The following is a 15,892-nucleotide window of genomic DNA, read 5'->3' on the forward strand; positions in this document are numbered from 1 at the left end:
GGAAGAGTTAAAGACAATAGTTATCAAGCATGGAAATCAAACTGTTAAGTTCATTCCTCGCAATTAATTGGGGTTGATTACAAAATCTTAGAATATGAGCAGTTGATAGAGGGAAACTATGCACCTTGTACCTCAAATACTCATGTGTTTTGTGATGAAGGTCCTGAGGAACAGAATGAGGTAGATCAAGAGTTGGATAGTAATGTGAGGGATCATGACACTCGCTGCTATAGCATCCAAAGGACAATTGCCCCGAGCAGGTACTCGGGTGACATATATTCCAGAGGGGGTCTAATAGATGGAGGGATGCAGCAATTGTCGGACGTGCAGGAAAATCTACAGGCAAGTTTAAATATTGGTTAAATGTTTAAGATAATGGCCAAGAAGCAAGGTCCGTGGACTGGCAGAATGGGGTGAAAGAGTAGCGGGTAAAGAAAGCGCAATGCAGGTACTAATTGTGGGTCTGGAAGTGACTCTTGCGTAAAGAAGTGATCACGTACTGGAGAAAGAGCCTCTGATAATGTGCGAGGGAGAGGTTCTAGCAGTTGTCCCTAAAGACATCAAAGTGCTATTAGAGGCCGTAGTCTGAGCAGATTCCACAATGAAACAAAGGCAAGAGAGCAGTCTTGGAATAGAACTAGAAGCAGAAGTCCTCATGACTGTGAAGTTTTAGTGGCCACCAGTAAACTTGAGGATAAACTAATAAGAAGCAAAACATAAGAAATTAGAGAGTTGAAGAGAGTTTTGAGTTTATTCTGAGGTATCAGATAGGGGACAGACAGCCTTGTCACAGATGAATTTGTGCTGAAAAAGTCCTTCCTGATGGAACTTATAAGGCTAAAGAGAGGCAAGTTGCGAGGGGTCTTTTAGAGTGACTGGGTGATACCGATGTTAGAGTGGACTCTGCAACAGCTGGAAATGTAATCTTGAAAATCTTTTTAACTCTTTTGGCAACATATTCATGGAATGTGTAGATCAATTGACATAAAAGCTGCATTTCTGCAGGCTTACAGCTGTGAAGTCAATTTCTGTGTAAGTTTAAAAGTGAATTCCCTTTTGTTTTCGGAGCACCAGGGGACTGCTGGGTAAGTAAAAAGTATATATTTGTGTGGTTTAAAATCTCTTTTAGTTTCGGTGACTGCAGCTTTGATAGTAACGGAGGTGCGTGAGCGGGCTTACAGCTGTGAAGTCAATTTCTGTGTAAGTTTAAAAGTGAATTCCCTTTTGTTTTCGGAGGACCAGGGGACTGCTGGGTAAGTAAAAAGTATATATTTGTGTGGTGGGAATGGAGGTTAAGGCAGTTGTATGTTCCTCCTGCAGAATGTGGGAGGTAAGGGTCACCAAGAGTGTCCCTGCTGACTGCATCTGTGGGAAGTGCACCCAACTCCAGCTCCTCGAGAACCGCGTTAGGGAACTGGAGCTGGAGCTGGATGAACTTCGGATCATTCGGGAGGCGGAGGAGGTTATTGAGAGGAGTTATGGGGAGGTAGTCACACCTCAGGTAAAAGAAGTAGGTAGATGGGTTACCGTCAGGGGAAGGAGAGGGAACCAGCAGGCAGTGCAGGGATCCCCTGTGGCCGTTTCCCTCAACAACAGGTATACCGTTTTGGATACTGTTGCGGGGGACGACTTACCTGGGGTAAGCAATGGGGTACAGGTATCTGGCACAGAGTCTGTCCCTGTTGCTCAGAAGGGAAGGGGGAAGAGGAGCAGAACATTAGTCATTGGGGACTCCATAGTTAGGGGAACAGGTAGGAGGTTCTGTGGGAACGAGAGAGACTCACGGTTGGTATGTTGCCTCCCAGGTGCCAGGGTTCGTGATGTCTCGGATCGTGTTTTTGGGATCCTTAAGGGGGAGGGGGAGCAGCCCCAAGTCGTGGTCCACATAGGCACCAACGACATAGGTAGGAAGAGAGATGGGGATTTAAGACAGAAATTCAGGGAGCTAGGGTGGAAGCTTAGAGCGAGAACAAACAGAGTTGTTATCTCTGGGTTGTTGCCCGTGCCACGTGATAGCGAAGCGAGGAATAGGGAGAGAGAGGAGATGAACACGTGGCTGCAGGGATGGTGCAGGAAGGAGGGTTTTGGTTTCCTGGATAATTGGGGCTCTTTCTGGGGTAGGTGGGACCTCTACAAACAGGATGGTCTTCACCTGAACCAGAGGGGTACCAATATCCTGGGGGGGAGATTTGCTAGTGCTCTTCGGGGGGGTTTAAACTAATTCAGCAGGGGAATGGGAACCTAAATTGTAGTGCCAGTGTACAGGATGTTGAGTGTAGTGAGGTCAGGGATATGGTTACAAGGACGCAAGAGGGCACTGGTAAGCAAGAACCTGGTTTAAAGTGTGTCTATTTCAACGCCAGGAGCATCCGGAATAAGGTGGGTGAGCTTGCAGCATGGGTTGGTACCTGGGATCTAGATGTAGTGGCCATTTCGGAGACATGGGTAGAGCAGGGGCAGGAATGGATGTTGCAGATTCCGGGATTTAGATGTTTCAGTAAGAACAGAGAAGATGGTAAAAGAGGGGGGGGTGTGGCATTGTTAATCAAGGAGAGTATTACAGCGACAGAAAGGACGTTTGAGGACTCGTCTACTGAGGTAGTATGGGCCGAGGTTAGAAACAGGAGAGGTGAGGTTACCCTGTTGGGAGTCTTTTATAGACCTCCGAATAGTTCCAGAGATGTAGAGGAAAGGATAGCGAAGATGATTCTCGACAGGGGCGAGAGTAACAGGGTAGTTGTTATGGGGGACTTTAACTTTCCAAATATCGACTGGAAATACTATAGTTCGAGTACTTTAGATGGGTCAGTTTTTGTCCAGTGTGTGCAGGAGGGTTTTCTGACACAGTATGTAGACAGGCCAACCAGGGGCGATGCCACATTGGATTTGGTACTGGGAAATGAACCCGGCCAGGTGTTAGATTTAGATGTAGGTGAGCACTTTGGTGATAGTGATCACAATTCGGTTAGGTTTACCTTAGCGATGGGCAGGGACAGGTATATACCGCAGGGCAAGAATTATAGCTGGGGGAAAGGAAATTATGATGCGATTAGGCAAGATTTAGGATGCGTAGGATGGGGAAGGAAACTGCAGGGGATGGGAACAATCGAAATGTGGAGCTTATTCAAGGAGCAGCTACTGTGTGTCCTTGATAAGTATGTACCTGTGAGGCAGGGAGGAAGTTGTCGAGCGAGGGAGCCGTGGTTTACTAAAGAAGTTGAAGCGCTTGTCAAGAGGAAGAAGGCGGCTTATGTTAGGATGAGACGTGAAGGCTCAGTTAGGGCGCTTGAGAGCTACAAGCTAGCCAGGAAGGATCTAAAGGGAGAGCTAAGAAGAGCAAGGAGAGGACACGAGAAGTCATTGGTGGATAGGATCAGGGAAAACCCTAAGGCTTTCTATAGGTATATCAGGAATAAAAGAATGACTAGAGTTAGATTAGGGCCAATCAAGGATAGTAGTGGGAAGTTGTGTGTGGAATCAGAGGAGATAGGGGAAGTGTTAAATGAATATTTTGCGTCAGTATTTACAGTAGAGAAAGAAAATGTTGTTGAGAATACTGAGATTCAGGCTACTAGGCTAGATGGGATTGAGGTTCACAAGGAGGAGGTGTTAGCAATTTTGGAAAGTGTGAAAATAGATAAGTCCCCTGGGCCAGATGGGATTTATCCTAGGATTCTCTGGGAAGCTAGGGAAGAGATTGCAGAGCCTTTGTCCTTGATCTTTATGTCGTCATTGTCGACAGGAATAGTGCCGGAAGACTGGAGGATAGCAAATGTTGTCCCCTTGTTCAAGAAGGGGAGTAGAGACAGCCCTGGTAATTATAGACCTGTGAGCCTTACCTCGGTTGTGGGTAAGATGTTGGAAAAGGTTATAAGAGACAGGATTTATAATCATCTTGAAAAGAATAAGTTGATTAGAGATAGTCAGCACGGTTTTGTGACGGGTAGGTCGTGCCTCACAAACCTTATTGAGTTTTTCGAGAAGGTGACCAAACAGGTGGATGAGGGTAAAGCAGTGGATGTGGTGTATATGGATTTCAGTAAGGTGTTTGATAAGGTTCCCCACGGTAAGCTATTGCAGAAAATACGGAAGTATGGGGTTGAAGGTGATTTAGAGCTTTGGATCAGAAATTGGCTAGCTGAAAGAAGACAGAGGGTGGTGGTTGATGGCAAATGTTCATCCTGGAGTTTAGTTACTAGTGGTGTACCGCAAGGATCTGTTTTGGGGCCACTGCTGTTTGTCATTTTTATAAATGACCTGGAAGAGGGTGTAGAAGGGTGGGTTAGTAAATTTGCAGATGACACTAAGGTCGGTGGAGTTGTGGATAGTGCCGAAGGATGTTGTAGGGTACAGAGGGACATAGATAGGCTGCAGAGCTGGGCTGAGAGATGGCAAATGGAGTTTAATGCGGAAAAGTGTGAGGTGATTCACTTTGGAAGGAGTAACAGGAATGCAGAGTACTGGGCTAATGGGAAGATTCTTGGTAGTGTAGATGAACAGAGAGATCTTGGTGTCCAGGTGCATAAATCCCTGAAGGTTGCTACCCAGGTTAATAGGGCTGTTAAGAAGGCATATGGTGTGTTAGCTTTTATTAGTAGGGGGATCGAGTTTCGGAGCCACGAGGTCATGCTGCAGCTGTACAAAACTCTGGTGAGACCGCACCTGGAGTATTGCGTGCAGTTCTGGTCACCGCATTATAGGAAGGATGTGGAAGCTATGGAGAGGGTGCAGAGGAGATTTACTGGGATGTTGCCTGGTATGGGGGGAAGGTCTTACGAGGAAAGGCTGAGGGACTTGAGGTTGTTTTCGTTGGAGAGAAGGAGGAGGAGAGGTGACTTAATAGAGACATATAAGATAATCAGAGGGTTAGATAGGGTGGATAGTGAGCGTCTTTTTCCTCGGATGGTGATGGCAAACACGAGGGAACATAGCTTCAAGTTGAGGGGTGATAGATATAGGACAGATGTGAGAGGTAGTTTCTTTACTCAGAGAGTAGTAAGGGCGTGGAACGCCCTGCCTGCAGCAGTAGTAGATTCGCCAACTTTAAGGGCATTTAAGTGGTCATTGGATAGACATATGGATGAAAATGGAATAGTGTAGGTCAGATGGTTTCACAGGTCGGCGCAACATCGAGGGCCGAAGGGCCTGTACTGCGCTGTAATGTTCTAATTCTAATGATACTTTTCAGAGAGAAGTGTTTCTGCAACCCCCCAAAGAGGCAGAAGATGCAGAAGGAAAACTATGGAAACTGAACAAATGCGTCAATGGCATCAATGATGTTTCCAAGGTGTGGTATTTCTTGGTGAGATCTGTTTTGTTGAAAATTGGTTGTGTTCAACTAAAAGCAGATCCTGTAACGTTTTATTGGTATCATAAATGGAAACCTGCAGACATCTTCATGATGCACATTAATAATGTCTTGTGGGGTGGTCCTGTGGATTTTGAGAGATATGTTATTAATAAGATTAGGGCAGAATTTAAGATTGGGAGTCTGGCTTGTGGGGCCTTGAAATATATTGGTTTAGATATTAAGCAGACTAAGTCTGGAATAACTTTAAATCAACAATCCTATTTAAAGAGTGTTACTCCCATCCCGGTTGATCATGTTAGCTCATCACAGAAAGATGATAATATATCTCAAGCAGAGACTGAATAATTGTGAAGCTTGACTGGTCAATTAAACTTGTTGTGCTCTCAAACTAGGCCTGATGCTAGTTTTAATGTGCTGGAAGTAAGCATGATGTTGAAACATCCAAAAGTTGAGAATGTTTTAAGGGCAAATAAAACATTAAAAAAAACTAAACCTGGAGAAATGCGTACTGAAATTCCCATCCTTAGATGACCCAAAGAACATGAAGCTAATAATTATTTGTGATGCTTCACATGCTAATCTTGCTGATGGGTATTCAAGTGCAGCAGGTTTCATGGGTGAAAATTGGAAATCTTGTCCTTTAGCTTGGGAGGCTAAGAAAATAAAATGGGTCGTTAAAAACACTTTAGCTGCAGAAACACTGGGTTTTGTGGAGACAGTGGATATGGGGTTCTATTTGTCAAATATTTTGGGTGAAATTCTGAATAAGGGACATACTGAAGATAGGATTCCCATTGAATGTTATGTGAATAATTGTTCTTTGTGGAACAATTTACACACTACAGAAAGTGTGAGTGAGAAAACACTATGTTGGATTGAAACAAATGCTGGAGAGAAAGGAAATCTCCAAACTTAAAGGGGTAGATGCAAGTCATCAGCTATCCGATTGTTTCATAAAAAGAAATGCTAGTACAAAGAAATTGTTAGGCTGCTAGAGGAGGGGTGTCTCACAGTGTAATACTTTGTACCCAGTATAGAATTTATTTTGAAATGTTTTTTGAGCATATTAATCCACGTTGTAGTACAAAAGAAAGGGAATCTGTTAATTATGTATCAATTGATTTATATGCAGGTGGAGTGTGTTAATTGGGGTCTTACTTGAGCACTTATGAGCAGACACTTACTGAGACTGGGAGAGGATTTTGAGTGAGGAGCTACATGTTTGTAATCCTTTTACTCTACAATAAATGTGAAACTGAGTAAAGATAGGCTCCAGCATTATCCTTCCATAACAAGCATTCTGGCATTTAACAACAGGCATGGGTGCAAGAGGGCAATAGGCTGAGGGAAAGTGTGAGTGTTGACTCTCAGTTGGGGATGTGCGTTGTCTTCATGGAGAGGAATGAGTGAAGCTACAAAGTGTGTTGATCTGAGGCATGCTGTGCAAGGAAAATGCTGACCAAGTCAGAGTGTGGGGATTGCACCTGAAAGTGTTACACCACTGATCTGTCATGCCCTCCTGAGGTCATGGATCCTGTTGGTGCATTGTCTGCTGCTGCTGACTTCCTCGGCTACTTCCATCCCTGTCTGCTTGGTTGGAGAGGTTATCCTGCCCCTCCTGCTCTTGGGAGAGATCACCTTGCTGCAGCCCTTCAGATCCTGCAGCTGGAGGAAAAACCTTTTCACCCAAAGGGTGATGGGTGTCTGGAATCCAGTGCCAGAAATGGTGGTGGAGGCAGAACCCCTCAATTCTTTTAAAAGGTACCTGGACGTGCACCTGAAGTGCTGTAACCTGCAAGGCTATGGACCAGGTGCTGGAAGGTGGAATTAGATTGGGTGGCTCGTTTTTTCGGCCGGCATGGACACAACGGGCTGAATGGCCTCCTTCTGTGCTGTAATTTTTTTATGGTTATATGGTCCTGCAGGTAAGAGCGAGAGATGACATGAGCAGCCTTCCCAGGTCTTCTCTCCATCCCTTTGGGTGCTGCAGCCTGGAAATTCCAAGTGCTGCTGAACTTTTCTGAAAAATGCTGTGGTCCCTTTAAACAGAAATCTTTCCTCTGTCAAAATGACTGCATTATCCTGTCCACCCTCCCTAATTGATCAGGGAGCCTGGATATTGGTTCTTAATTGGTTTGCTCTGGTTTGAGAGCTGAAAATTGTCCTGCTGTTGGGCCAGAGACTAAGGTGGTAAAATACCACCCAAAGAGTCTATACTGTTCCTTTACCTCCTTCTTAAATTCACCTCTGTTTTTGTAAACCAGGGGTTTCAATGCTCCTAGTTGCCATTTTGCAATTGAATATATTGTTGCTAACAAACACTACATAGTAATTTGTATGTTAAGGGTCTCATTCCCTTAAGGCAATTAAAAGAAAACTATTGAAAATGCGTCCTAATTTGACAGCTTGATTTACCATTCATGATAAGTTAAGCTGTAATGGTTTACAAAATTGTTTTGTTCATATACAACAGGAAATGGGAGATAGGGGAATTTCTTCTCATTTACTACCAGAAGTAGCTTAATGTCAATTTATAAGTTTCTCTTTTTTTAAGACAACATAATACCCAAAGCTACTTGCTAGGATTAATTGGGTTTTGTTTTTGCGAACTGGACTTGGCACATTTAAAGCAAATGAAAATTCACGAATGACTGAGATTCTTCTCCACTTATTTAAATTTCCATCACACTCACAATTACAGATGTTTCATAATAATGTTGCTGCTTCAGTTTCTCTATCGCTCAGCTTTTATGTCGTATCCTATTAGAAAATGATCATTTTTTGATGAAGGCTAACATCCTGATATCAGTCCTCAGTTTGCATTTTGCTGGTTTGAATTTGTTTTACTGTCACAATTTAGTTTGAAGTATGTTTCCAGACTAATCTTTCTATACCATTAGCTGTTTACAATACTTTAGTATAATCACTCAATTGCCACCTTTCACAGCTGAAAAGCCCAAATTGGTGAAGTCTTTCCTCGTAATTCAGGCCTCTAACACTAGAGACCAGCCTTGTGCCTCTGCTCTGTATTGTCTCCTTGTGACTCTTCTATCTATCTAATGTTTTCGCTGTTTCTGAGTTTCAAGGAGTCTACTGTTGAAGTGATAGAAGAGGATCAGGAGAACCCCTGTGAAAATGAAGTCCCTTAATGTGCTAATAGCATGTATGCTTTTCTGATGTCAACTCATTTGTGTAATTATTCATAGTTTCAAGGGTAGCTCAGGCCTGTTGTAGGGAACTAGCCTAATGAACTAGAAAATTGTGGTGTAGGTGTAATGTAAAGGGAAGTTGTCATTCAATGCAATGAGGCTTTAAGAAAAGTTCAAAAGGCTGGAGGGAGAAAGGATTAAAAAGTGACAGGAGAAAATGAAGCAAAAGGAAAGACAAGGTGGAGACACAAATCAGATATTTAAGTAAATGATGGAATGCTTAACCCTTTTTTTGATGGCTGATGCAATGGAGGTGGTTTCAAGGAGGTTATTCCTATGTGCCCCTCTAGGCACCTTCTCCATGCGTCGGGAGGAGGCAAGTTTGAGCCCGCAGTTGGCTCTTACTGTCACTGACTGCCAGTGCTATGCTACCTGTTAAGTGCTGGTGTCCTTGCAGCAGATGATGGCACATCCGTACATCTTGTTCTCTGCTGACCCAGATGTTGTGAGGTCAGTACTCCAAGACTGTTTCAGGTAGATGTGCCAGGACCTGCAGGTATGATAGGTAACGTCTTGGCAGATGTAACCAATGAGAATATGGTGGTTGTTGATGACTGGAATGCCTTCTTTCACAAAGTACCACTTAAAATTAAACTTAAACCATGGCACATGTATGATATTTGAAGGAACAACTTATCTTAATTCTGGATGGTTCTTTGAAAGTGTTGCAGTCAAATGAAAGGGGAAGAGGGGTGTCGATTGGGGTGTGGGCTTGATTGGATGGAGGGGGGTTGAGTTGGAGGGGGTGAGGAAAGGGTTGATTGGAGCAGAGAAGGGGGTCAATCAGGTGGGCTGCAAATCCTGGTTTGGGGGTTGGGGTTGGAGGCTCATGGTGGGGAAGGGAGATGCAGGCTTGAGGGACAGATCGGGGGATTGGAGGTCGTGAGGTGATGGGAGTGGAGTATAAAGGCTGGGTGGGGGGTATTAGAGGCCTGGTAGTGGTTGGTGGGAATTGGACGGTTCAGTGGGGTAGTGGGGTGTTGCGCGGGAGATATTCGAATGCCTTGGGGGAGGAAGGGGATGGGAGTTCTGAGTCCTCGTGTTGAGCAGGATTGGGGGCATGGTGGTGGTGGGTTGATGGAATCGGAGGTCATGGGGAGGTGGGGGTTGCCTGATTGTGGAGATTTCTCAGGCAGGCATCTGGATCCAGAAGGTAGGCATGAATCCACCAATCCTCACCTCGATGAAGCTGACTGGTTCCCTGATGCTCGGGAATTAAAGTTTAAAACCTGAATAGCAATGAGGCTCTAAGCCTTATTATCATATGACCCCCCCCCCCCCCCATCAGGGGGTCACCATTGACCAGAAACTGAACTGGACCAGCCATATAAATGTGGCTATGAGAGCAGGTCAGAGGCTGGGAATTCTTTGGTGAGTAACTCACCTCCTGTCTCCCCAAAGCCTGTCCACCATCTACAAGGCACAAGTCAGGAGTTTGATGGAATACTCTCCACTTGCCTGGATGGGTGCAGCTCCAACAACACTCAAGAAGCTCGACACCATCCAGGACAAAGCAGCCCCGCTTTATTGGCACCCCATCCACCACCTTCAACATTCACTCCCTTCACCACTGACGCATAGTGGCAGCAGTGTGTACCATCTACAAGATGCACTGCAGCAACTCACCAAGGCTCCTTCGACAGCACCTTCCAAACCCGTGACCTCTACCACCTAGAAGGACAAGGACAGCAGATGCATGGGAACACCACCACCTGCAAGTTCCCCTCCAAGCCACACACCATCCTGACTTGGAACTATATCGCCATTCCTTCACTCTGGGTCAAAATCCTGGAACTGCCTTCCTAACAGCACCGTTGGTGTGCCTACACCCCAAGGACTGTAGCAGTTCAAGAAGGCTGCTCACCACCATCTTCTCAAGGGCAATTAGGGATGGGCAATAAATGCTGGCCTCGCCAGCGACGCCTACATCCCATGAATGAATTTTTAAAAAAAAATTATTTAAAGTTCCAGGCTGTCTCCTCCGAGCGGGTAGGCTGCCTACCCAGCTTCTGGTCTCAGATAAAGCTGGAGTTGGGCCGGTTTGGTTGAGAAACTGATTTTCTGACTTTAGTTCCCTCACCACCTGAACCAAACCACCCATTTCTTTCAGTTTAAAATTCAACCCCATTAACTCTGATTTTCTCTCCACAGATGCCACCTGCGCTGCTAAGTATTTCCAGCATTTTCTGTTTATATATTAATGCACTGTTACTTGACATTTTGTTCAGGAACTCATAATTAGAAGAGTAGTACTACTACCCTTTGCAGTAAAAGTTCTGGAGGAGTGCAGCTTTAAACTCAGTGCTGTAAAATTTTATCTGCAAGCAGCAATCATTGTGACTGTTCTAACTGATTAAAATGCAATACTTATCAATTTGGTATATTTAAGTACAACCTAACATCTATTTTAAGTTTTTTTTTTACTTCACAGGCCATTAATGCTACAGAAAGGGCTGAAGGAAATGAAACACCTGAGGTGCAGAATTGTGCAAATTATCCAAGCAGAAAATCTACTGGCAGGTGACATAATTCATAACTGCATATGTGTACTACCACTATAGACACAATCACTTCTTTTCTAGTTGAGAGCAGATGCCTTCCTTTATCCATCAAAAGTATTGGCCTGGAAATTGTTTTGCCTGAAGTCGGGGAAACTCTGTACAAGACCACCTCCTCATGAATAGGCTATCAAAGATTGCAAAGCACGAAATGCAGCATTGGGGTTATTCATAATTAAATTGGTTTTGAGTCAAGAGTCACAGACTTCACTTTCTGGACACATTTATGGAGCAACAGCTTTGTATCTCTGTCTTGACATTTCCATTTACTCCTTGGATCTTGTTAAAGAAAAGACTAAATGGATGCTTTGGAGTTGGTACAGCATTTTAGTAACTTTAACGTCAGTTGATCAAATTGTGAAGGGGTTGATTTAGGCACTGATTTTAGTTGGTCCATTGACTAAGGTGCCTATGGGTCTCTATTGGAGCACTGCACTGCCAGTATGGTCATGTTTCATGGTCATCAAAGGATGACCATGCTGGACAGGTAGATATGGCATCCAGCACCAGACAACTTCCATTTGATGGGACAGACAATTGAGTAAATAATAACCTTCTATTACTCATAGATAAAACATTGATGGTTTCAAGAAGGGCTTATAAAATGAAAGTAATGTTGTTTTAATAGTGCCACAGTGAGAGAATTTATTCAATTTGTTGTATCATCCAGTCCTAGACCCCTTCAAATCAGATTTGAATCAGGCTCAATTGCAGCAATGTAAAAAATTAACCAAGTGCCCAACAGTTTCAGTGAAAAAGCTAACAACTCGAGAACACACCTGATACATGGAAAAAATATGGGGTTTGTAACCCATATTTCCACTGCCATCTTTTCCCTTTTCCTTTTCATTACTATCAATTTGCCCAGCCATAGCATGCACCCCTGCACCCTGCTACCCCCAGCATGCTGCTAAATTAGTCCATTGGCTAATGTACAGAAACAGGTCCATGTCTGCTGTGTGCTGCTCCCAGAGCTGATTGCTATACATACAGTATACTGTAGATGGGAACGGTCTTGTAAGAGTTCTTTTTACACTTCATAAGACAAGAAACTAATGAAATGCCTACACATGTTTTATAAATATATTGTTGCATGTTTTAATAGCGGAGAACAGAATGCATTACCAAGGACAGGAAATCAATATCAGGAATATTGTGCGAATGACAACAGGAAGATTGCACTAAGGCAACACAAGTGCATCCATTTCACATAGCTTGGTCTGGAAAGAAAATGCAACCAGATTTTGATTTACAAGATGGAATAATTCAAAATCGATCAAATAGATATCAGTCTTGAGGATGTGGAAGAACACAACTTTTTGCCTCCTCTCCCACTATAAGCAGCAATACAAAATGTGATATATGTGGATCAACCTGGCAAGTAGTTGGAGACTGTTCCTGGTGAAAGGAAAGAATAATGTTATGGTTGTATTTAATTCTGCTTTTTATAACTGCAATGCAACTTTTGTAACTAGGTTATACCAAATAGGAATGAAACCCATATGTTATCATTTAAATTACTCAAATAACTTCTGCATACAAATACAACCCTGAACAGGAAAGTTCGACAGTACATTTCTCTCTTCAGCTGTTGTTCCATAATAGTGATTTGGTGCATCATTTTGATATATGAGGTTTCCTCTCTCATTTAAATTATATTTTGGTTAATCAGGTAAGGCAAAGAATGTTGATACTAGGGAAGCTAAGGACTCCCAAGTCCATATTATGGTTAAATCCCCTAATCTAATTTTGCTTGCTAGAAACAGGGTTATGGCTGCCCTTATTCATTTTATGTAAGATCCTTTCAGGAGGCAGAATAAGAGGACACTTTCATCCATTTATTCTACGCTGGATTTGAACTCTAGTCTCAGAGGAGAAAGAACAAGTACTAATCCACTGTACTACTCTGGCATATGCTTTTATTTTAGTATTAATCAATCATAAAGCTCTCCAATTATCAACCAGGCCAAGAACTGAAGAGAGTCAATCCAATTGTAATAAATGATGTGAGTGATCCACAGCCACCTGTTGCAGAAACCAGCAATAAAACCACAGGGCCACTTCTAAATTATTCACTTATTTACATGTACAGTAGTAATATCTTTTGGATAATTACAAATTTAAGAAATACTGCCATTTTGGACACCTTATTGCAGTACATGAAAAATACCTCAATTTGTTGTTTAAATGGCAGGAAATCAGTGTTCATATTGTATAGAATGTTTAAGAAAATTATCTAAACTTACTATAATATAAACTAATAAATATTATAAACAATATCAAAAATGAACATTCTACATATTGATACATAATATGAATTGTACAGAACATACTGAGAAATAAAAATGAAGTATCTATTTCTGTTATCACTTTCAATCGTTTGTTTTGTTCCAAACACTGAAATCAAATCTTTCACTTTTATTTGTAATGTTTTCTAAATGGTCATTCAGGATTTGTTGTTTTCATGCATCTTTAGTTTTTTCCATTGGAATTTTACTTGTTTTTCCCACACCAATTGTTATGTTGCCTATTTATTCAGTTGTGATTTGTCATATCAAATATGAAATTAGAGCGAACCGGATCTAAATGTGATGCACATGAGACAACTGACATTTAATTGGTGAAATCTGACCGCAAAATGCTACTAGGTTCCATGGTTGGAATTTTACATTGCAGCGCTGGCCCTGCCCACCAATTAAAATGTCGGGTGCAAGCCCGCCTCCGCCGGGCTGGAAGCCACACAGTGATTTTGCGTGGCCCAGGCCCTTAATTGGCCTCGGTTGAGACTTCCGCCCCTTTGAGGCAGGAAGTCCCTCCTCTAAGAGCAGCCGGCCAATCAGAGGGCTGGCAGCTCTTCAGTCCCAGCAATGCCACCGGGAGCGATGGCCACTGCTGGGGCTGCACCCAGCCAGGACCAGCAACAATGGAGGAGGCCCCGGGAAAGGTGAGTGGGGGTTGGGCCCCACCAGGGACCCCAGTGAGCGGGGTGGGTGTCGGAGTGCAGGGCTGCCCATGCTGCTGGGGGGGCCTCCGTGAGGCACAGGGTGCCTGATCAGGAGGGCCGCCTCAGGCCATAAGGAGGCTGCCAGGTATTACTGGGCAACCTCCTCAGGTGCTGACGTGCCCGTCTGCTGCTGGTAATATACCAGAAGGCGGTCCTTAAGTGGCAATTAATTGGCCACTTAAGGGTCACAATTGGCCTGGCATGGGTGGGCCATTTGCCACCTCCCCCACCGCTGGTAAAATAGCAGTGGGGGCGGGTAGGCAACGGGAACGGCACCCCTGTCTCCCACTCGATTTTTACACCCTACTCCACCTCCCAACTCACTCCCGGGTGGGGGAGGCGTAAAATTGCATGTTCTTTAAGCCGATCTCCTGTGGTGTTACTCATAAAAAATGGAATGATATGTTATTTTATAAGGACACGGGGTTTGTACCGCGTAACGTTCAAAGTATTATTCTGCTATTTGGAACTGTGTACCTTCAGGTCACAAAGTCTTAATTGTTAAGTAAACATAGATTTAGATCATTCATAGTATAATTGTTGTTTAGTCAGGGAATTGGAATGTGCTTGTCGAAGGTGCAGGACAAAAGCATCCAGGTTTTAAATAAGAATAAAGAATTTGCATTTAGTTTGAGCCTTTTCCAAAGCACTTCGCAGCCAATGAACTGCATGTGAAGTGTATTTACTGTTTTATTGGTAAATACAGCCATCAACTTGCACAAAGCAAAATCCCACAAACAGCAATGTAAAAAATAACTAGTTAATTTTTTTTTGGAGACGTTGACTGACGGCTCCCCTACTTTTCTTTGACATGTATCATGGCATCTTTGACATGCAGGTGAACAGATAGACAGGACCTTGGTTTAATATCTTTCCAGAAGGCAGCACGTCCAACAATACAGCACTCTGAGCTGAATTTTGTGATCAAATGGAGTGGGGTTTGAACCTTTGACTCAGACCAGAGTGTTACCACTTTGCTAAGCTGACATTTATAATTATTTTACAACTAAAACAAAGTGTGGCATCAGTGTATGCTCAATATATTTAATATATACCCAATGAATTTGGCCTAACCATCAGCCTCAAGAAAACGAACATCATGGGACAGGACGTCAGAAATGCTCCATCCATCAATATTGGCGACCACGCTCTGGAAGTGGTTCAAGAGTTCACCTACCTAGGCTCAACTATCACCAGTAACCTGTCTCTTGATGCAGAAATCAACAAGCGCATGGGAAAGGCGTCCACTGCTATGTCCAGACTGGCCAAGAGAGTGTGGGAAAATGGCGCACTGACACGGAACACAAAAGTCCGAGTGTATCAAGCCTGTGTCCTCAGTACCTTGCTCTATGGCAGCGAGGCCTGGACAACGTATGTCAGCCAAGAGCGACGTCTCAATTCATTCCATCTTCGCTGCCTCCGGAGAATACCTGGCATCAGGTGGCAGGACCGTATCTCCAAGACAGAAGTCCTCGAGGCGGCCAACACACCCAGCTTATACACACTACTGAGTCAACGGCGCTTGAGATGGCTTGGCCATGTGAGCCGCATGAAAGATGGCAGGATCCCCAAAGACACATTGTACAGCAAGCTCGCCACTGGTATCAGACCCACCGGCCGTCCATGTCTCCGCTTTAAAGACGTCTGCAAACGCGACATGAAGTCCTGTGACATTGATCACAAGTTGTGGGAGTCAGTTGCCAGTGTTCGCCAGAGCTGGCGGACAGCCATAAAGGCAGGGCTAAAGTGTGGCGAGTCGAAGAGACTTAGCAGTTGGCAGGAAAAAAGACAGAAGCGCAAGGGGAGAGCC

The 15,892-nt window shown here is 43.8% G+C and overlaps 1 protein-coding gene across 3 annotated transcripts in view; it reads left to right on the forward strand.

The window, feature by feature from the left end:
* LOC137374008 (5'-3' DNA helicase ZGRF1-like) overlaps positions 1 to 13,277 on the forward strand; it is a 170,655-nt gene extending 157,378 nt beyond the window's left edge. For all 3 annotated transcript variants that reach the window (XM_068039758.1, XM_068039787.1, XM_068039778.1), the window contains 2 exons: positions 10,952 to 11,040; positions 12,184 to 13,277. In XM_068039758.1, the coding sequence (XP_067895859.1) occupies positions 10,952 to 11,040; positions 12,184 to 12,292 (198 nt within the window). In that variant the 3' untranslated portion in view covers positions 12,293 to 13,277. The remainder of the gene's footprint in view (positions 1 to 10,951; positions 11,041 to 12,183) is intronic.
* The last annotated feature ends 2,615 nt before the right edge of the window (positions 13,278 to 15,892 follow it).

Source organism: Heterodontus francisci, chromosome 1 (assembly GCF_036365525.1).
Source record: "Heterodontus francisci isolate sHetFra1 chromosome 1, sHetFra1.hap1, whole genome shotgun sequence".
Taxonomy (NCBI): domain Eukaryota; kingdom Metazoa; phylum Chordata; class Chondrichthyes; order Heterodontiformes; family Heterodontidae; genus Heterodontus; species Heterodontus francisci.